We start from the raw sequence: 22,180 nt of genomic DNA on the forward strand, positions 1-22,180 counted from the left end.
GAGAGAGCGCATCTTAAGAAAACTAAAAGGACACATGGTACAAAAAAAGATTAAGAATTCTTGATATTGGGCTTCCAGTGTCCAGAGATGTGTAAGAAGACCAATAGCACATCAAATGGACCCTATGTACTAAATTAATAGGAACATCTGAACAAGAACAACACACAGGATGAACAGGAATGGATAGGTTGGGATCTATATTATAGGAGGGACTATACACCGGGGAGATCATAGATGCAATAAAGTATATCCCAATCTCTTGCTTCTCTTCTCTCTTGGCAAGCTTCTTTATTATCTCAGCACCTTGTCAAGAGAAGTAAACATCATAATCATTAACTTTTTCTACTCGTTTAAATTCTCTGTCTCAATCTCTATCTCTATCTCTCCCCTCTCTCCTCTCTCATGTTAAACTAAATATTATATGAGTAGTACCCCAATGTAGTGTAATAAGAGCTTGAGTTGGAGTAAGGAAAGACAAAGTTCCACATCCCTGCTGTGATGCCTACTAATTATATAAACCTGAGCAAAATTTTACCTCTCTTATCTCTAGTTCCTCAAGGACGGAATAGAGATTAATAATGTTGATAATATTTACCTCAATATAGCTATAGTAGAAAGTAGTTTACTAACTTAAAATCCTATAAAAAGAAGAAAATTATCATTATGAATCAGATAGAGTATAAGTGCCTAAATGCCAGGGATCATTTTATTATTGACTATGTATCCCTAGTGCCTAGCATAGTGCTTTATACATAAGGATGCTTAATAAATGCTCATCAAACGAATGATTGATTATGAAAGAAAGGAGGTCGAAATTTAAGGAGAGAAAAAGATAGGATTATCTGTGGGTATTTTTTTACCTGGACCCATCCCCCACATTCATAGATATTTGACATTTGTCTGCAGTTGAGTCTAAAATGTTTTGCTTCTAACTATTAAGCTAATTGAAATATTGCTTGTCATACTTATTCAAAGATTTTATTATCATTGACATTAAAAAAGTAATTATATTTTTCTCATCTCAGACATTTCAACAGGACCTTCTCAAGGGGCACATTAACCCATTTCTTCCTATTAATTTTAGGCAAAACCTATCAAGGGATGCATCTCTCAATGTGTAAAGTACTTATTGACAACTTATCTCCTCTCTGTGAGATTGGTACAGGAGAATAGCATATGCCTGAGGAAGTATTCAGAACCATAGCATAGTGGAAAGAACATTGGAAGTATAAACAAAAAAATGCACCACATTAGCTTTTTGATTGAGAACAAACTGTTTTACCTTGATTAGTCTCTATTTCATCCTCTGTAAGTTGGGGATAGAAATACTTGCACGAATTGCCTCTGAAGGTTATGGTCAGAAAAATCACTTTACAAAGTCTAACTTATAAGTAAATGGGAGTAATTGGTGTTATTCATTGTATCAATAAGAGTGCTTTAGGGTTTGTTATTTAACACTAAACTTAAATATGAACTCTTATAACCAAAAAAAGCATAGAGTACTGGAGGAACTGAATCATAACAAGCTTTCATTATGCATATGAAATCAGAAATCAAAATTTACAAAATTTTTAGCTTAAAAAATTTAAATTGCAGCTAAATAGAAGGATGATTTACAGGTTCTCCTTTGAGAGGTAAATAAAGTCAGTTCACATTATTAGTTATTACATGCATCAAAAAGCAGCCAGAGGGGACAGCTGGGTAGCTCATTGGATTGAGAGCCAAACCTAGAGACGGGAGGTCCTAGGTTCAAATCTGACCTCAGACACATCCCAGCTGTGTGACCCTGGGCAAGTCACTTGACCCCCCATCGCCTACCCTTACCATTCTTCTGCCTTGGAGCCAATACACAGTATTGACTCCAAGATGGAAGGTAAGGGTTTATTTAAAAAAAGCAGCCAGGGAGGGGCACTGGTTGACTCAATGGATTGAAAATCAGGCCTAGGGATAGGAGGTCCTGGTTTCAAATTTGGCCTTGAAACTTCCTAGCTGTGTGGCCCTGAGCAAGGCACTTAACCCCAATTGACTAGCCCTTCCCACTTTTCTGCCTTGGAACCAATACACAGTATTTGTTCTAAAACTGAAAAGTAAAGGGCTTAAAAAAAGTCAGCCAGAAATATCATTGAGTAGGTCATTTCATATTACAATAGTCATGATAAATATTTCCAAAATACCACCATAATAATAACTCACAAAATACAGCTCCTTTGGCTGCAGAGGATGACAAGCTAGAGTGGAAAGTTTCATTCATTTTTGTTGCTGATACAGGAGTCTTTCCTGAATTAGTTGTCTGTTTATCAGAAAGGCCACCAGTTTTCCAGAACGAATTTCAAAATTAATATAAAAATACACAAGAGAAGAAAAAGTAAAAGATGTATTCATGAATTTACCACGAAGATTTTATTTTGTGATTCCTTGGAAAAGGACAGCAAATTATGGAAAACACAATTTTCCACTCAGCTAAAACACAGTGCATGAGCAACGTGGGAAATAAAGTGTTTGCGAGGAGGGGTGCAAATTTTAGAGAAAAATATAAATTTAATTCTGTCAGTCAGTTAACAAATATTTATTAAGCTCTTTGGATAGACCAGGCACTATGCTAAGCACTGGAGATATGAAGAAAGACATAACACACCCCCTGCTCTCAAGAAGCTCATGATCTAATGGATTTCTATGTATATGTCTACATGTACATATAAAGATCTATCATTTAATATTTAATTAGTTTTTAAAATATTTTATCTTCAAAATCTTTTTCTAAGAATTGCTCTGGTGGAGAACATTCCTGAAGGCCTTAACTATTCGGAAACAGCCCCATTCCATTTGTCGCTTTTCCAAGGTTGGATGAATTTGCTCAATATGGCCCAAAAGTCTGTCGACATAGTGTCTTCCCATTGGGACCTCAACCACAGTCACCCATCAGCGTGCCAGGTGAGCTGCATGTGGCCCCTGCCCAGCTATTTCTCTTGGGATGGTTTTGCATGTTATACTTTATCTTGTCCTTTCTGTTCAGTCCTGCAGCTCTGTTTCCATTTTGACTTTCTCCTCCTTTAGGGAATTTACATGGTGATGTTGACATATGTCTGTCTGTGTATTTTTTATGCCCTTTTCTTCCATTAAAATGCAAGCTGCTCAAGGGCAGGGATTATATTGATTTTCACTCTGTTATCTCCTAGCTCTTAGTCTATAAATGGCCTGTTTCCAATGAGTATCCCATCAATACCTGACAATGAATTTTCCACTTTATCGAGTAGTAGAGTTTGAATTTGAATCAAAAAGCTAAAATTTCTTAACAGTGAAATCTATTTCACAAGGCACCCTGAAAATGATTTCCTGATTCTGTTAAAAGGCAGAATGGAAAAAATATGGCATTGATTTTGGTATACAACCATTAGAAGAAGAACTAGGAATAGCTAGATAGGTCAGTAGACAGAGAGCCAGGTCTGGATTCAGGAGGACTTGAGATCACATCTGGCCTCAGACACGTCCTAGTTATATGACTCTGGGTTAGTCACTTAACCCCAATTGCCAAGCCCAGTGTTGGGGAAGATGTGACACCTGTGCAGAGCCAGCACTCAGGGAGCTGCTCTGTTCCCCCTCTTCCTAGCACCTGAGGACATTTTTGCACGCCTCGCCCCTCTGTCCAGCCACCCAAAGCAATCACTTCCTCCCTCAGCTCTCTCTGGTAACTTGGGGGGCTCACAGACAGCCTGAATTTGCCTTCTGGGCATTCTAACTAGGAAAGGTTCACCAAAGAGGCCCTTACTGTTCTTCTGCTTTAGAACTGATATTTAGTATTGATTCTGAGACAGAAGACAAGGGTAAAAATAAATGAACTAAATGACATGAAAGACCTCTAAATAAACTCCCTAAATTCATATATGGAGATATTATTAAAAAATAAATGACAACAGAGCATGATGTTTTTCAGTAGTGGAGAAAGCTTATGCTGAGCCACCTTATGCATCCATTCATCCTTCTTGGATTGGCAATATATATTTATACAATATCTCAATTTCAAGTTAATTATTCTATCTGAAGATTGAATATATGACCTAGCTTTTGTGATACTATTTGAAAATCAAAGGGATATTAGACAATAGATTTTAAAATCAAGATCAAAATTGTATTAAAAATGTTATTGCTTGTCTACAATTTCTCCTCACACAGACATGAATTCATCAACAGAGAAAAAGAGATCCTACATTTAAAGTATGATACTTCCTTTAAATAAGGCAAGATACAAATATATTATTAATTTATAATTTATATATGGTTCATAATTTATAAATTATGATATTATAATTTAAATAAATAAATAAGTGAAATAACTATAGACACTAAAATACCAGGGGGGATACTTATCAAAATAAGCCCAACAACTATATGAACACAATTACAAAATACACTTCATACAAAGTCAAAAGTAAACAACTGGAAAAAAATTAATTGCTTATAGATAAGACAAGTCAATATAATAAAAATGACAATCTTAAATATATATGTATATAAAACATAACCCATTATATTTAACATAACCCTGAAAGTTATTTAGGGCAACAGAATTCATATGAATTTGATGATCCCTGCTGGTATGCTTGGGCCCAGATTACTGCAAACTTTCCCAGGCTGCGATGAACATGAACATTATAATAATTTGCCAGTTGTTTAACACGGCTGTGTCAGGTGAAATTAGTAACCAATTGAGCAAGCTGGCACAACTTATTCACTCATACTTAAGTGCATATTTTTACTTAGTTTGGGTAGCTATATGAAGACTTAGTCAACATGTTGTTATGTCAACAGCCTTTATCAAAAAAAAAAAGTTGATTTTACTATCAGAAGGAAGGAAGGAAGGAAGGGAGGGAGGAAGGAAGTGAAGGGAAAAGGAAGGAAGAAAGGAAGAAAGGAGAGGAAGAGGGAAGGAAAGAACTAAGGAACTAAGGAAGGAGAGAGAGAAGGAAGGAGGGAAAGAGGGAATGAAAGAACTAAGGAAGGAATGAAGGAAGAAGGGAAGGAGGAAAAGAGGGAAGGAACAAAGGGAGGAAGGAAGAGGGGAGGGAATAACAGGAGGAGATAGGGAGGAAGGGAAGGAAGGAAGGAAGGGAGGAAAGAAGGAAGGAAGAAAGACCCAATTCATGCTTTCAGGAATCTTACTCTCTAATGAAGGAGACAATATATACATCTATATGTCTATAAAAATACAAATTGAATAGAAGACATTTTAGGGAGACGTATGCTACCAGTCAGGAGAATCCAGAAATCTTGCCTTGAAGGAAACACAACAATAATTGTCTATTACATCCATATAAATATGGAATTTGATCATTGAATGACACCATTGCATTTGAAAACTGCATGAGAGTTTCACACTCTAATTATTAAATCAAGTCTAAATTAAATATTTCAGTAGCAACCACGGTCATTCACGAATATGTGATAAAAAAATTACCAATGTTCACAGCCATTGCTACATGAATACATTATCTTTTTTTTTAAAATAGCAGTTTTACTTTGGAAGAAAAAAATCATGTCATCTTCTGAACCAGCAGAGCCTGAAAAATCCTAAATAGAAAATAGAAATAGACTACAACAGGAACATAGCACATTTATTTATTATGATGCAACTGCAAATAAAATACCCACTGGCTGCATCTCAGGCTTCTAAAGGCAGAATTCATAATATATCTTGGCAGAAAATTTATTGACATGGAGAGTAAAACAATGGCCTACATCTTCTGCTCCACCTAGTGGCTATTTTTAAGAGTGAGTAATAGTTTCCATTAAAGGAACAAATGGTCTCTATACTTAACTATTTGCAAAGCAATGAACAAAACAGGGGAAAAAATCTTTTTGTCTATATCTCAGAGGGCTAAAGATTTTATTCCTATTTTGAGGAGACCATCCTAAAGCACTGCAGTATCCTATAAATTAAGTTCACAATCAGGCACCAGCATTTTCTTTTTTATCCTTTATGTCTTTGCTTAAATCATATCATGTTTAAGCAAACGTGATATGATTTAAGCAAAGACAAATTTTCACAGAATCATGGCTGAAAACGATCTTAGATATAGTCAACTTGATTTTACTTTTACATGATTTACAGGATAGGAAATTGTAGCCAAGCAAGATTTGCCTAGGATCACTGAACAAGGCAGGACTTATAGAATCCTAAAATTTCAGATTTGAAAGTAGAGGCCATCAGATCTAGCCCATTATCTCAATAAGAATCTCCTCCATGCATACCCCTGGAGTAATATCTAGCCTTTGCAAGAATACCTCCATTGAGGAAGGAACCCATAGTCACCTAATGATGCCTATTCCTCTTTGGAAAGAGCTAATGTTAGGAAGTTTTTTTTGTTAGGTCTTTGTTCTATTCTTGGGAGCTAAGAAGAACAAGTTCAATCTCTCAGACTATTGAAGAATGGTTCCATGTACCCTCTCTGTGACTCTTCTTCAGGCTAAACATTTCTCATTCTGCCAACCTGTTCTTGTATGGAATCCGCTTGAGATCTTTCACCATATTTGTTGACTTCCCCTGGATACATTACATCCTATTGAAATCCTTTTAAAGTGTGCCATCCAGAATTAGATACAGTTTATCTATATTTGACTAGAACATAATGGAGTGGAACTATCATTTACCTTGCCCTGGACACTATGCTCTCTAATTAAATTAATTAGCTTTTTGAGGGGCTTCCACTAATAACTTAGGGTCTTGCTGTTTACTAAAGCCCTAATATCCTTTTCAAGAGAACTGATGCCTTTTCTTATGAGATTGATTTTTAGATGGAAAGTGCAAGATTTTTATATTCGTCCTATTTATCTCATTAGATCCACCCCAAATACCATAGCCCACCTTAGTCTTGTTTTTGTTTGTTTGTTTGTTTTAATCCAGACTGTGATCCACCAAAGAAATGTCAAACTCACTGTCCATGGGTCCAAAGAGCAGGGCCTGCAGGGATCTATTTCTTTTGAGTTTGGCACAACTGAGCATGTTGCCCTTCTGCCCAGGTAGCTTTTATCTGATTCATTGATCAAAGTGTAAAGTAGCATGAGGCCAAACACAGATCCCTGGGCACTCCTTGAAAGATGCCCTTCTAAACCAGCATAAACCTTTTTTATATTTTATTTTTATTGATTAATTAAGAAAAATTTCCCATGGTTACATGATTCATGTTCTTTCCCTCCCCTCCTTCCATCCATCTCCCATTGCCCACATGCAATTCCACTGAGTTTTACATGTGTCATTGATCAAGACCCATTTCCATATTACCATTTGCACTATGGTGATCATTTAGATTCTACATCCCCAATCATATCACCATTGATCCATGTGTTCAAGCAGTTGTTTTTCTTTTGTGTTTCTGTTCCCATAGTTCTTTCTCTGAATGTCAATAGCGTTCTTTCTCATAAGTTCCCCAGAGTTGTCCTGGATCCTTGCATTGCTCCTAGTAGAGAAGTCCATTATATTCTATTGTACCACAGTACATCAATCTCTGTGTACAATGTTCTCCTGGTTCTGCTCCTTTCACTCTGCATCACTTCCTGGAGGTTCATTATTCCTTTGAGCACAATAGTATTCCATCACCAACAAAAACCACAATTTGTTCAGCCCTTCCCCAATCAAAGGGCATCCTCTCCTTTTCGAATTTTTTTGCCACCACAAAGAATGAGGCTATAAATATTTTATACAAGTCTTTTTCCTTATTAACTCTTTGGGGTATAAACCCAGTAGTGGTATGGCTGGGTCAAAGGGCAGGCAGTCTTTTAGAGCCCTTTGGGCATAGTTCCAAATTAGCATAAAACTTTTGACTGAAACTCTAAATCTAAAAAGTATGCCACAACTGCCTCTTTGTGTGTTAAATGGGATTGAGTTTTTCCCCATATATGTAATACAAGACTAGTATAGGTGAAATGTACAGTTAGCAGGGCAGTTACCTGGAGAAGTAAATAGAGCGATGGGTCTGGACTAGAGTAAGAAAGACAGCTTCCTGAGTTCAAATCTGGCCTTAGATTACTTCTTAGCTTGGTGACCCTAACCAAGTCACTTATCCCTGTTTTCCTCAGTTCCCTTTTCTGTAAAATGAGCTGGAGAAGCAAATGACCAACCACTCTAATATCTTTGCCAAGAAAACCACAATAGACAGAACTGAAAAGCAACTAAACAACAATTAATAGAATAGGAGAAATTCTTTGGGTAAAATATTTATTTCTACCTTACATTCCCACTGGAAATATATAACATTACTGAGGGAATCCTATATCCTTTATGCCAAAAATAGGCATTTGTGTGAAGTAAATCAGTAATTGATAGTGAAACATAATTGCCAATAATGTACTTGATTCCAAATTGAATCTAATTACTGTTGGGATTTTTGTATCAGTGGTCAATCAATATTTGTTGGCTTCCGTAAGTGAAGTTGCATTAACAGGGAAACCATGTGATCTCAGAGATAGAGGGAAAGAATGGCTTCTGAAGAGAACAGAATTAATGGCAGATTAATGTACTTAGTAGATCTTACAGAAAAAGTCTAATGAACTTAGTAGACTTTATACTTTTATATAGACTTTTAGAGTTTATATATATATATGGATGAGGGGAGCTCATTTCCTGAGCAAGTCTTGCAAGAAAATAAGAAATACTATGGCTTGGTTTACACTATTGACCTGCATTTGTATTGACTACACCCTACTATCCCATCTCCTGTCTTTTTAGGAAGATGCCTGGTAGGAGAGAAAAGAGGAATCACAGAATCTTTGGAGTTGACAGCAACCTCAGGGGCCATCTATCCCCATCCACACATAAAAAAAAACTCTACTCTAAACATACAACATAAGTGGCAAAGCAATCTGAATCATGAACAACTGACAAGCTTAAAATTGACATTTTCCTCCCACTGTATTTTTATTATTACTTCTGTAATGTATGCTCTGGATGTATTCTTGAAACCCCCGCACTTAGAGACTCCAGAAGCTATTGCTATACCCCTCTCAGGATTTTCATGGTAGCCCTGAGCGGGTAGGAATAATTTTTGTAATGCTGCATCTCACAAACTGCAAATGGATTGTTTCCTCATCGATTAATAGTAGATAGAAATTTGCCAGCCAGCTGAGACGATAGAAAGGGATCTTTATTTAGGTGCTATAGTAAGAACAGTTGGTACAACACATTCCTCCCTAAAATCTGTGACACATTCTTCCATGAGTGCATGCAGAATTCAGGAGAAAGTGCTCTCAGTTTCTTGGTTGTTGAAAATATTTTTCCTCTTTGTGTAATAATTGAGATATTTCCCTTATGTATAGTGAAGGTTTTCTGTTGGGTTCCTTGTGGATTCTTGAATCTTTGTATATAGTATGTCCTCAACTCCTGATTTAGACTTTGTTATCAGCTCAGAGGTGTTGGAAGGACACTCATGGAAAGTTTAAATCTTCTGATCTTCCAAAGCTCACAGGACCCTCCTCTGGACAAAGGGAGAAAGGGGAGAGGAAACATAAATTGAGGCTGAGGCTGACACCAGGGTTTTTTTCTACCCAATGTAATTTTTTTTCAGTAGTTTGACTAGAGACTTCCATAACTAGCTTCTAGACACTCAAATATCTGAGTTCGAAATGGGCCTGTTGTTTTATACAAAACACCGCAAGCTCTCTCAACTAGTCTAAACACATTTGCTATATTAAGTCAGTCCACATCATCCAGTTATTTTCAAGTTCATCCAAATTGATCAAGGAATTTTTCATTTTCAATATGAAGCCTACAACTGATTAATTCACTTTAGAAATGGAGCAATTTTTATCTCAGTCATCAATAGGGAAGAGAGAGATTGAATTCCTTCACTGGAGCCCTTTGTGAGCACTCTCAATTCCAGTTCAATGGTCATTAAAAAGGCTTTTTTTTTCCAACAGGAAAACCATTCGTAGAATACCCAAACATATTCTAAATCAAAGACGAACCCACTCCATTATTTTTTTTAAATTTTAAACCCTTACCATCTGTCTTAGAATACTAAGTATAGGTTCCAAGGCAGAAGAGCTGTAGGGTCTAGGCAGTTTAGGGTTAAGTGATTTGCCCAGGATCACACAGCAAGGAAGTATCTGAAGCCAAATTTGAACACAAAACATCCCAACTCCAGACCTGATTCTCTATCCCCTGAGCTACCTACCTGCCCCTAACCCTTCCATCATTACCCTCTATCACATGCTTCAAGATGCAAGTTCACCTAAACCCCCATTGGGGTGGAAGTAGTCAAAGTAGTCTTTTGTATCTACTCAGAGGATTGGACACCTATTGGTTGGTCCCCCTACCCACTTAACAACCTAGATATGCTTAGTTTTCTTATTTTTGGTCGTGGATATTGTAAAAGTTTAGCCTCTATGAAAGATGATAATGATAGAATCTTCCTCCTTCCTCATACTAAGAAGTTCTCTTTACATCTCTGAAACATGATCAATCACAGCTCAGTGTAACTATTTTTAAAGACTGAGGATCTCATTCTGATGCTACCTCTTATTGAAAAGCTCTGCTTTTTAGGAAATTCTTCCTTGGGTGAGCCAAAATCTACCTCCATGCAACTCTCACATATTGATTCTAGTTCTAGCCTTTGGAGCAATTCAGAATAAGTTCATATCCTCTTTAACATGATGGATCTTGAAATATTTAAAGGCCATTATTATAATCTCTCCTACTTTTCTCTGTGTTAAATATCATTCTGTCTTTCCATCATTCACCTTTTGTCCTGGTTTCCAGCCTCTTATCGTCCTACTCATCCTGTATAGAATATACTCATGTCTATCAGTACTTCCTTTGAAACTAATCAGGAAAAAATGTGTTCTTCTTGGTAATAAAACCTGTTTTTAAAAATATTTTACCACTCTAGCAATGAAACTGAATACACATTTCATGCCTCTCTCCTCTCTATTACATTGGCTTAGATGAGACTTTTTTCAATTGGATAAAATATAAAGGTCATAAGTGTACATAAACTATTCATTTATAGAAAGAATGATGGACTGAGACCTTTTGCACTTTTAATTTATATACCATTATAGCTCAGGAATAGCATAAAAGCTTAAAGAAGACCCCAATTCACCTTTAGGATTTCAACATCTATAAGTGTCAGTGGCTCACTTAAAACCAATACTATAACCATGTTCATAACTCTTCTTTTATCTATTCATTCATTTAATAGCCATTTATTAATCACTATGTATATACAAAGACTGAACTAGGCTCTTGGAAGAGAAAAAAGAGAATTAAGATATGATCATTGCCCTCATAGAGCATAGCAGGAAGATAAAACTCATGTGCAAATATGCAGGACTATAAAATACTATTTCATGGTTATTTAATAACTAAATTCTGAGAGAATACAAAGTAATAGTTTAAGACAAGTACAAAGTATTTTTAAACATTAGAGAAAGAAAAGCCAATTTTTAGCTTGGCAAATCAGGAAGGACTGTGTAGGAGGTGACATTTGAGTTGGGTATTGAAGAAAGGTCTGGATCTATTATTTCATTGATGTAGGAAACTCTAAATGAGGAAACTCCCTCAGTTAATTCAATGGTAACTGCTTTGCAAATTATATATTTAATTTCCTAAGGGGCAGTAAGATTAAATGAGTTGCCCACAATCACAAAGCCAATTTATTCAGTGTACAGATGTTTTGGACTCTGATACTTCTCTCTATCCAATGCATAAGAGTACTGAAAAGAATCTCACAAAGTATACTTATTAGTATGAGCAAATCTTTAAAATCCCAATATACATTGTTAGAATTAGGGAAGAAAAAGAACAGTACAAGGTGATTCTGAGATAGATAGATAGATAGATAGATAGATAGATAGATAGATAGATAGATAGATAGATAGATAGATTTGTATATCCTGAGTGACTAGGAGAATAATGGTAATATCAACAGAGAGGGAAGTCAGAAAGAGACAAGTGCCTTTTTTAAATCAAGGTTATGAATTATCTTTGAACATGTTGAAATTGAGATGTCATTGAAAATCCAGATGGTGATGTCTTGATGCATAGTAGACATTTAGTCAACATGTGTTAAAGTGAATTGACTTCATTGATTTGAATTTTAGTTGTTATTCAGTTATTTCTGTCATCTCTGAATCTTTGCGACCCAATTTGGAATTTTCTTGGCAAAGATATTGCAGGGATTTACTATTTTCTTCTCCATTGTATTTTATAGATGAGGAAATTGAGGCCAACAAGATTAAATGATTTTCCCAGTGTCAAACAGTTACTAAGTGTCTGAGGCCAGATTTTAACTTGGAAAACTAAGTCTTCCTGATAGGTCTGGCACTCTATTCACACTGGTCAGCACTGGGGAAAGAGTTTAGGATAAGAAGATGAGAACCATAGATCTATATCTGGAAGGGTCTTTAAGGCCTTCTAATCATTTTACAGAGTTTGAAGACCTATTTGCATGAGAGAATTATGAAAGCTACAAAAGAGAATAGAGAGAGAAAGGAACTAGAGGTGGACCTTGTGGCAGGTAGAAGAAGAGGAAAGGAAGGGAATAAGCATTTATGTAGTGCCTACTACATGCCATAAACTGGGTGGGGTGGGATATCTTCTGGTGCTAAGAATGAAAAATGGGGGGAGAAAGAAGAAAAAACAAGTAATGGGAACTTAGAGTGATCAGGAAGATGGGAGAAAGTACCAATGAGGAAGAGCTAATTAAGAATGCAATTGTTGCAGAGTGGTCAAGAAAGATAAGATTTAAGAAGTGAAGACTGTCATTAGCAATAAGGATATTATTGATGATCTTTAAAAGCGCAATTGAGCAAAGTAATGGGAATGTGTAACCTAGTAGCCCTTCTAGATGCTAAGGGGAATCTCCAATCCCTAATGTAGGTGTTCTTATCCTTAGTTTTTGACTTGATTTTTAAAAAATATTTTTAAAATTATATTTCAACATAATTGGTTTCCTTTGTAATCACATATATATATATATATTATTTTATGCATTTAAGATCATTATTCTGATAAGGAGTTCATAGGCTTCACAGGGGTCCTTAATACAAAAAAGCTTAAGAATCCCTGCCTTAATAACATTTTTGTGCTAAATATTTGACAACTTGATTATGTGGTACTTAAATGTTTCATTAAATCTCTTCAGCATGACAGGAACAAATTTCACTAAGAAACTAGACTTTCTTATTTGTGGAGAAAGGCTCACAGAATTGGACACTTTTCATCCTCTCTGATAGAAGATGAGCATCATTGAGACAAATTTCTTTAAATAGTTTAAGTACTTTGGCTAGTATGTAAGCATTATTATTTTAAATGAGCAATAGATTTTGAATGAAGCCAAGAGTATAAGCAGACCAAGGGAAAGAATTCTGATAAGAATAGGAAAGTGTGCAGATCATTTTGTTTTGAATTGAGATCCTTGGGGTCCTGGAGGTTTCTAATGTGCACCATGACTGCAGGCTGTTATTGATAAATTGTTCACATTCTGTTTTGCCTTTTCCAAGTTGATGAAGGTGGTAAAGTGCAATGTTTCTTAAGCCTCTGTAAATTAACAAAATGGGAACAGAATGCAAACTCACAGTGTACAATCTATCTGAAAATCCAAGACTTGGTTGCTTTGTTAATTTCCAGGTTCAAATATAAGTTTATATGGAACAGCATGATTTTACAGCAGGGTACATTCTCTCAGAGGAAGGGGTCAAGAAGGCTCTGAAGTCAATATGGTCTCCTAAGGAACATTTGACTCCTATGCTAACTGATAAAAATAAAAAGAACATTTAGCTATCCAGGAATCACTGAAGCAATAGTTCACCTAAAACTGGAAGGATAGGACAGAATCATAAATGTAAAGAAATTAAGGTCTATTCCACCTAGTTGGCACCTCAACTCAGAGTGCTGGGGGCTCTTCTGATTTTGGTAGGACTATTGGACATAGTGAAGCTTATTCTATTTTTTTAGTTTGAACTATACCATCCCTAAACCATCTGCTGGATGAGAATCTTTTCTTTTTTTAAATAATTTTGGAGAAAAACTAGGCCCCTTCCCCTATCCAATGTAATAATCCCCACCCTTGGGAAGTTTTTTAATAGCTAACCTATTTTTTCCTGCTAAATTTAATGGTTTTTTACTTCTGTTTTGTCTTCTGTAGTGATGAAAAGCAGAGTTAACATTCTTAATGTCATAAAGAGTATATACTTGGAAATGATGTTTAGATGATCTGTCAGCCTTCTCTTTTCCAATAGTGTTGTTATATTTGGGCAGTGTTATTAGTATGAGAGGAAATAACAACAAAGGAAGAGAGCATCACCCAGTTTTAAAATAATATCTTATCCATTTCTCCATGCATATTAGCTTTCAATAAATAATTATAATTTAAGAAATCTCATTCCAGTAATAGCTAAGCATAGAGCAGTGGGAAAAGTGCTAGATTTAGGAAATGGAAGACCTGAGCCCAAATTCCAGCTTTGTCACTTATCTTTGCATCACTGGGGAAGTTAGTTAACCTCTCTAGGTCTCAGTTTCAGCAAAAAGCGAGGGAGTGAACCCAACCTCTAAATTCTTATCCAGTCCAAAATCTGTGATTCTGCATTGCTTTGTAAATTACATTACATACATTAATTCACTTTATCTTTAATAATAACACTCTGAGGTAGATATTGTTATCTTCATTGTACAGATGAAGCAACTGAGTCAAAGAAAGGCTAAGTGACTTCCCCAAAGTTGTACAGCTGGAAAGTGGCTGAATTAATATTAGAAACCAAATCTTTTGTGTCTAGTGTGCTTTCTGCCAAATCAAAACTTTGTTGTTATTTGAGGTTCTGAATTAGATGGGACAATAGAAAAGAATACTATATCTGGAGTAAGAAAATCTGGATTCAGATCACATCCCTGACTCTTACTAATCTTTGTGACCTTGTTCAAATCTGCTCATCTCTGTGGATCTGGGTCTCATCTGCTCTAAAATGAGGCAGTTGGACTGGATGGCCTCTGAGGGCCTTTTCAGGACTCCTTTCTATGTGAGAGTGATTTGGAAGACAAAGGACTAGATAATCTGGGAAATGCTAACTTTTATTTTTATCATAACATCGTCAGGGAAATTGATAAGTTAGGGAGCTTGAAGAAAATGTTGGATAGGGCTACCATATATGGTCTCTGCCCTGGCTTCCTATTCAGCAATGTGAAGACAGATAATAACCTAAGCATCACAAAGTTAGAAAGCCCTAGAGCACATTCACAAATTCTTATGACTGTTCCTTATGACAATGTGCTTTTTGTACTCTCTCCCCCATATGGGGGAACATTCTAATCCTTATTGTTATAGACAGGGGCCCCAAATCAAAAACTCTAGTCCTGATTCAGTGACTTTTTTCAGAGGAAAATTTCTTTAGAGAGATATAAGATTTCTATTGGTTAAGGAAGGAAAAACATTTACAGATGTTTGAGTGAGAAAGCAAGATAAAAGCAATATATCCACAGCCTATAACTATGCAAAAATAATAAACAATAAAATCTGAAAAAATAATTAGAAGACAGAATGCATGAAAATAAAGAGAAAATAATTGTTTTGTCTTATTTGAAAGTTGGTACAATGTTGAATTAAGGACTAGCCTTAAAGTCTGAAAAAGCTGGGTACATCACTTATTGGGCAGAGAGTGTTTGGGGTGACAGGAGGTCCTTTACTAGACATCTTGGAGCCTCGGGCAATTATGTAATACTCTGAAATTACAGAGTTGTCCATCTAGGTTAGCTTGGCAGAGGGAGTTCTCCACCCTAAGGAGATCACAGGTCTAAACTTCAATGTCTCAAAACATTATTTAAATTATTAAACACGTTTTATATTGATCATAAATAATCAACTTTATGGATTAGATATAATCTTTTTTGTTATTTTTCTGTATTTGAATTTTCTGGTGAACTTATATAAGCCATAAAATATGTTTTTTAAAGCCCCAAACTCTTTATTTCTATATGCTCCAGTTTCCCTGTTTGTTGAATAACATTAATTCAATCCCTTGCCTCGCAAAAGGGTGTGAGGATTCTTAATATCTACAAAGGATGCTCATTATTTTTTCCCCAGGGGAATCACCCTGGTATAAATTCATAAGCACCACCATTAGCAAAAGCTAACCCAACTGAGACTATTTAAATTCTTTTGTATAGAACTACCTAAATCTTTAACCAGCCTGGATTGTTTTAAATCTTTTCAATTCAATAATTCTTCCCTTTAAAGTTGTTTTCTATAGATTTTTCTCTCCTATATTTAGCTTATCTATTTCCCCTCTTTTCTCTAATCTCCCTCTACTGCCTTGGCAGCTGTTTTCTATAGTTATTGAACTCTGGGGGCTTCCAGGCAACACACAGAGTAGTATCCCTGCTGCAAGGCTGGATGACTTCTCCTTGAGAATAATAGGCTTAGAAATAGACTATGATAGTCTGTGCAGAGAGCCTGGCATATAGTAGGCACTTAATAAATGTTTATAGATTGAATCACCATCACCATTTCTATGCCCTTGTCTCCACTGAATAAGTGTGCCAGAAATGTCAGGTTAAATGGTGAGTCCTTCTTATCTTTCAGGTCCCTGCTCAAATATCCCCTCTTTAAGAAAGCCTTCCCTGATGCCCACAACTTGTAGTGATTTCTCCTTCTGAGCTGCCATCATACTGCATAGTTCTTTATTTTATTGTTATATTCTTCATTGATATTATTATATTCACTTCTTTTTATTTGTTCTCTTAATATTTATTTGATATATACTTATATAAGTACTTGTCTTAGACTGTAAGCTACTTGAGAGTAGAGATTGTTTCATTCTTTGTATTTCTATCCAGTGTTCTGTCGAGAACAGAGTAAATTATAAATACCTATTTGTCACATAACATTTTTCCACCTTGACATTCAATAGGCATCACAAAGTCAATATGGCCAAAACTTTACTCCATATTATCTCTGTGCCCCACCCTTTATCTCCTAATTTTCTTATTTTTATTTTAGACATGACAAAGAATTCTTTAATTTAGAGCTATAAGGGACCTCCTGCTTCCTGGCTGTTCCTTTCTCCATTCTCTCAGACAGGAAATGCTCCTGGATCATGACATGTAGGGAAGATCTGTCAGCACTAGATTCTAGACTGCATATTGGAGCATAACCAAATATGCTTCTTTGCATCCCTGTAGGACTCAATCTGATGTCTTTTGTACAAATGCACCATTCCTACTTATAATATCTCACCCTATAGGAGTTGCCATTCTAGGGCCCATTATTGTCAGAATGAGTTTGTTCATAGCCAAGCTTCCCCCCACCCCATACCCTAAAACAGTGGGATCTCCAAATGCTAATCACATGGAGCATGAATATCTCTTCATCTGCTCCTTGCTGAGATGGCTGCGTTCATCCCCCCCTTGGGGGTACATAATTGTAGAGAACTGTCATTAGATAATGGAGTCATAATGCACTGCACAGAATAATTAAAACCCTTAATGGGACAAAATCTGTTTACTGATGAATTGACTGGTAATATGTACTCTCTATATGAGCACCCCTCGGCTGGCACCAACCACTTAATCCTTTGCTGGTTTAATTAATGTACTAGGATTTTCTCAACGAGGGGTCTGTGCCTGTGAAAGTGTCTATGCCCCTACACTTCTGACGGTACCTTGCCATCAGGTATTCAAAGAGAAGAAGAGGCTTCACCTTGGAGACACTCTCATCAACGGTTTATTTCCAGAACCCTGTGGGCCACAATAAGGCTTCACCTTCCCTATAGCTTACTACAATTAAGTGAGAAGGTTCTTGAACACTAAATTCTAATAAAGACATTTACAATTTAGTCAAAGAGCTTTTTTTTTTCTACTTGATACTCATCATCCTGAGCTATGACTATTAGTCAACAACAAGCATTTATTAAGCATTTCCTGTGTACCCAGGTACCGAGCTAAACCCTGGGGTTACAAAGAAAGGCAAATAACATGATCTTTTCCATCAAGGAGCTCATATTCTAACAAAGAATACAATATGCAAACAATTATGTTCATATAAGATAAATAGATGTAGAAAAAAAATATATATATATACACGTTTGCATAAACACACAGTACAAGTAGGAAATAATCTCGAGAAAAGGCAGGGTTGGGTAGGGAAAGAGTCTGGGAAGCTAGAAAAGGCGTCTTATGGAAAGTGTAATTTGTACTGAGTCTTTAAGGAGCCCATAGGCAAAATCGAGAACAGAGAGCATTCTAGGAAAAGGGAAATGGCCAGTTAAAAGGCATGGAGTAGGGAGATAGAACGTCCCATTCAAGGAACACTTGTAGAGTATGTGAATACAATTGAAATGTAAAAATGACTAAAAGGAGCCAGGTATTGCAGGGCTCTAAATGCAAAGAGAGGATTTTATATTTGATTATGCAAATAATAGGGAGCCACTAGAATTTAATAATTTAGGAAGAGTATTGCAAAATAAGCAGGACTTAATTCCTGCTCCTCTGATTCCTCTGAGGTCCCTTCCAGCTCTACATCTATGACTTCCAGTTTCAGAAAAGGAATAGGTAAGCTGAAATGTTTCCAGAAAAAGGAAACAGATAAGAAAAAGTCATACAGGGATTTCCTGAAAACCGAGGTTGTTTAGCCTAGAAAAGACATGGATATACCAATTTTTATCAAGGATTTGAAAGGCAGTAAGGGGAGAGAGGAATTAGACTTGCTCAAGTTGACCCTAGAAATAAGAAAGAGGAGCAAAGAGTGAAAGTAATGGAGAAACATATTTAATCTTTATGTAAGAAACACACAGCAATGCATATATGACCAGTCTAGATCAAAGTGTAGTAGTGTTGTTATTTTTCTTATTCTAGATAATATTCCATTATTAATGTAGTCTAAAATAGCAATAGCATTTTTGCCTTGCATGCTAGAATGTTAGCTCATTTAAAACTTTGTAGTTCTCTAAAATTTCCCAGTTTTTCTCCCCCTCAGGAGCCACTGCCCAGCCATATCTCCCCATTCTATATCTGAGACATTGTTTTTTTGAACCTAAGTATTTTTACATTTGATCTCCTTACTGTTCAAGGCACTCTCGAAAATTTTCTCTAGCACCACAATTCATAAGTGTCAGTTCTGTGATTCTTAGATTTCCTTATTGTCCATATCTCATAGCCATATAATGCTTCTGAAAAAAAACCACAATAATAAAGCATAGCTTTGGTTTTATGGATCTTTGTTGGCAAGGTGATGTCTTATTGTCCAAATTTGCGATAGCTTTCCTTCTATGGAGCAAACTAAAATTTGACTACATAATGAGAAGACAGGATTCATTATAAAAGGCCCTGATGTTGGTAAAGATTGAAGGCAAAAAGAGAAGGGAATGACAGAGAATGAGATGGATAGATAATGTCATGGAAACCATGAATATAAATTTAGACAGACTTCAAGAAATAGCAGAAGGTAAAAGGACCCGACTTGCTATATAGTCTATGGATTATAAAAAATAGGACATAACTGAGTGACTGAAAAACAATTTTTACCTTTATCCCTGTCAAACTTCATTTTATTCAGTAAAAATGTAAGTAATCCATCCTCCTTTAATGACTTGGGTACCTGACTTATCTTCCTTCCCTTCCACCCCAACCACTGAAGTCAACCTTCATGACTTTTATGCATACTGATGAACTAACACCAAACTGCACAATTCATCAACTTTCTCAACTCCCATAAACTCCCTTTCTATTATAACTCAGCTACACACAGGTATGGTCATACTGAAAGCTTTCTTGAGTTCTAGAATGCCATTTTCTGATCACAATCCCTTGTCTTACTTCTCACATTGCCCCGCTTTTTGAAGCAGCTCTTTGTCCTGAAATTCTGCCAATTTTCCCAGTTGATAACTCTCATTTTGGACTCCCTTCCATCTGACTTATGTAAACAATGAGTAAATATGTGTCTAAATGAATTAAATGCACACAACTTCATATTGAGTCCTCTCTAGTCATATAGTCTTGACCTCAGAGTAACCCAAAACCAAGGAGCAAATTTATCTTCCTGTCCATTAAAGGGTATTTGATACATAGATATATTTTATTAGTGGATGGTGGTAAAAGCTTATGCCTATGCTTGAATTAAATACCTATTGTTTATCCCTTATAAGTTTCACAATAGTAAATGTTTATTAATAACCTACTATTTACACATAGTGCATGCCATATCAGTGCAATATTTGTCTTCTCAGATTTTAAAAATAAAATAATTTTCAAAGGCATTACGCTTTTCTAGGAAGTTTCAAAATGCGTAGCATCTTGTACTTTTATGTCTGTACTAAATACTTAATATGTCTGTGTAGTCACATTTACTAATTTAAACTTCAAATTTTGAGTTGTAATAAATAAATGTCAATATATTAAACTCAACTTCTTTTATTATAACTCTAGTTTTCCCAAGGTATTATATATAACCTGCTTTCCCAACTGAGTTCGTCCTAGTTACCAGTAATAAAGTGAGATTTCATTATTCTGAAATCCATTCTCTAGATCAGTGATTCCCAAAGTGGGCGCTACCGCCCCCTGGTGGGTGCTGAAGCGATCCAGGGTAGCAGTGATGGCCACAGATGCATTTATCTTTCCTTTTCATTGCTATTAAAATTTTTTAAAAAATAATTTCCAGGGGGCTAAATAATATTTTTTCTGGAAAGGGGGCGGTAGGCCAAAAAAGTTTGGGAACCACTGTTTTAGATCCTTCTGCTTATCATAAAAGTGTTTTTACAAACACCATGTGAAGTTGTATTTTAATTCATGTAATATGAAATAGTATTGCAAATTTGATAGAGATCCAGCCTGAGAGCCAGGTGGGTTTAAATGCTACCTCTCACACATATAGACTTTGCCACTCTGGGCAATTCAGTTAACCACTTTATGTTTTAGGCAACTCTATGACTTTGATTTGCAGAGAATGTGCTGATTTCATTGATAAGAGGGAGTTTCCTTTCTTAATGAAATCACTGGTCCAGACCTATCCCATTTTATTATTTTTATTAAAATGTTAATTAACAGACATGTGTTTTCTTTCATAAGGAAGGTAGGTGGCAAAGTTGATGAAGTGCTGGACCTGAAGTCAGGAAGACTCATCTTCTTGATTTCAAATCTGGGCTCAGACTCATTAGCTGTATGAGCTAAAAGGTGTCTGGACAAATCATTTAGCCCTGTTTGCCTCAGTTCTTCATCTGCAAAATGAACTGAAGAAGGAAATGGCAAACCACTTCAGTATCTTTGCCAAGAAAGCCTGAAATGGAGTCACAAAGACTGAAAATAATTGCACAAAAATTTTTCATTCATTCCCACCCACCCCAATGAGGAGGGAAAAGAAAAAAATGAAGATCATTGTAAATGATACACATTGTCAAGCAAAACAGAATATCTCATTGGCCATGTCCAAAACATTTGTCCCAGTCTGTACCCTTAGTCTATAACCTCTGCCTGGAACTGGATAGTGAGTTTCATCATTAGTTCTCTGAAATCCTGGATAATGATTGTAATTCAGATTTTTTTTAACAGCTTTCCAAGTTATTTGTTTTTATAGTGTAACTATGTAAATTATTTCCTTGGTCCTGATCATTTCTTAATTTATGTCTTTAAAATTATGACACTGCTGGCTATGTCAGATGATACAGAATTATAAATGTTGGCAAGTGCAAACTTTGAAAGTGTCTTACTATTATCAGACACTTCTTACCTGTGTGATCATTGGAGAGTCACGTAACATATTTTAGACTTCATTTCCTTATCTGTAAAATGGAAAAAATACCTACAACACTTAACCTAGCAAGACTGTTGTAAGTATCGACTGAATATAAGCTGCTTAACAAAACTAAAAATGCCACAGAAATGACAGTTATTATTTTAGTTAGTGACTTTTTATTAAAATAGTGAATGAGTTTAAGTGTGAAGTCTAAGATCTAAATATAATGCTCTACAAAGTGGGCATTCAGTAAATGCCTTAAAGTAGATATTAGGCATTAGATAATTCAGCAATTACAAATTAAGAAAGTTACAAGACATTCAAAATGAAGACAGTGACATCAATAGATATTCTAAACAAGCCTAAATACAGCATTCACTATCAGTGATTTGCATAATTAGGTTTTTTTTAAAGCTACCTCTGTGTAAATACTAAGGATGTGAGAAAAGTAAAAATATACTTCCTTTAATCACAGT

General features: G+C 35.8%; 1 protein-coding gene across 1 annotated transcript in view; it reads left to right on the forward strand.

Moving 5' to 3' along the window:
- Nucleotides 1-22,180, forward strand: part of PLD5 (phospholipase D family member 5) — a 446,775-nt gene that overhangs the window by 244,108 nt on the left and 180,487 nt on the right. The window contains exon 3 of the mRNA XM_044673995.1: nucleotides 2,763-2,931. Within this exon, the coding sequence (XP_044529930.1) occupies nucleotides 2,763-2,931 (169 nt within the window). The remainder of the gene's footprint in view (nucleotides 1-2,762; nucleotides 2,932-22,180) is intronic.

The sequence above is a fragment of the Gracilinanus agilis genome, chromosome 4 (assembly GCF_016433145.1).
Source record: "Gracilinanus agilis isolate LMUSP501 chromosome 4, AgileGrace, whole genome shotgun sequence".
Classification (NCBI taxonomy): domain Eukaryota; kingdom Metazoa; phylum Chordata; class Mammalia; order Didelphimorphia; family Didelphidae; genus Gracilinanus; species Gracilinanus agilis.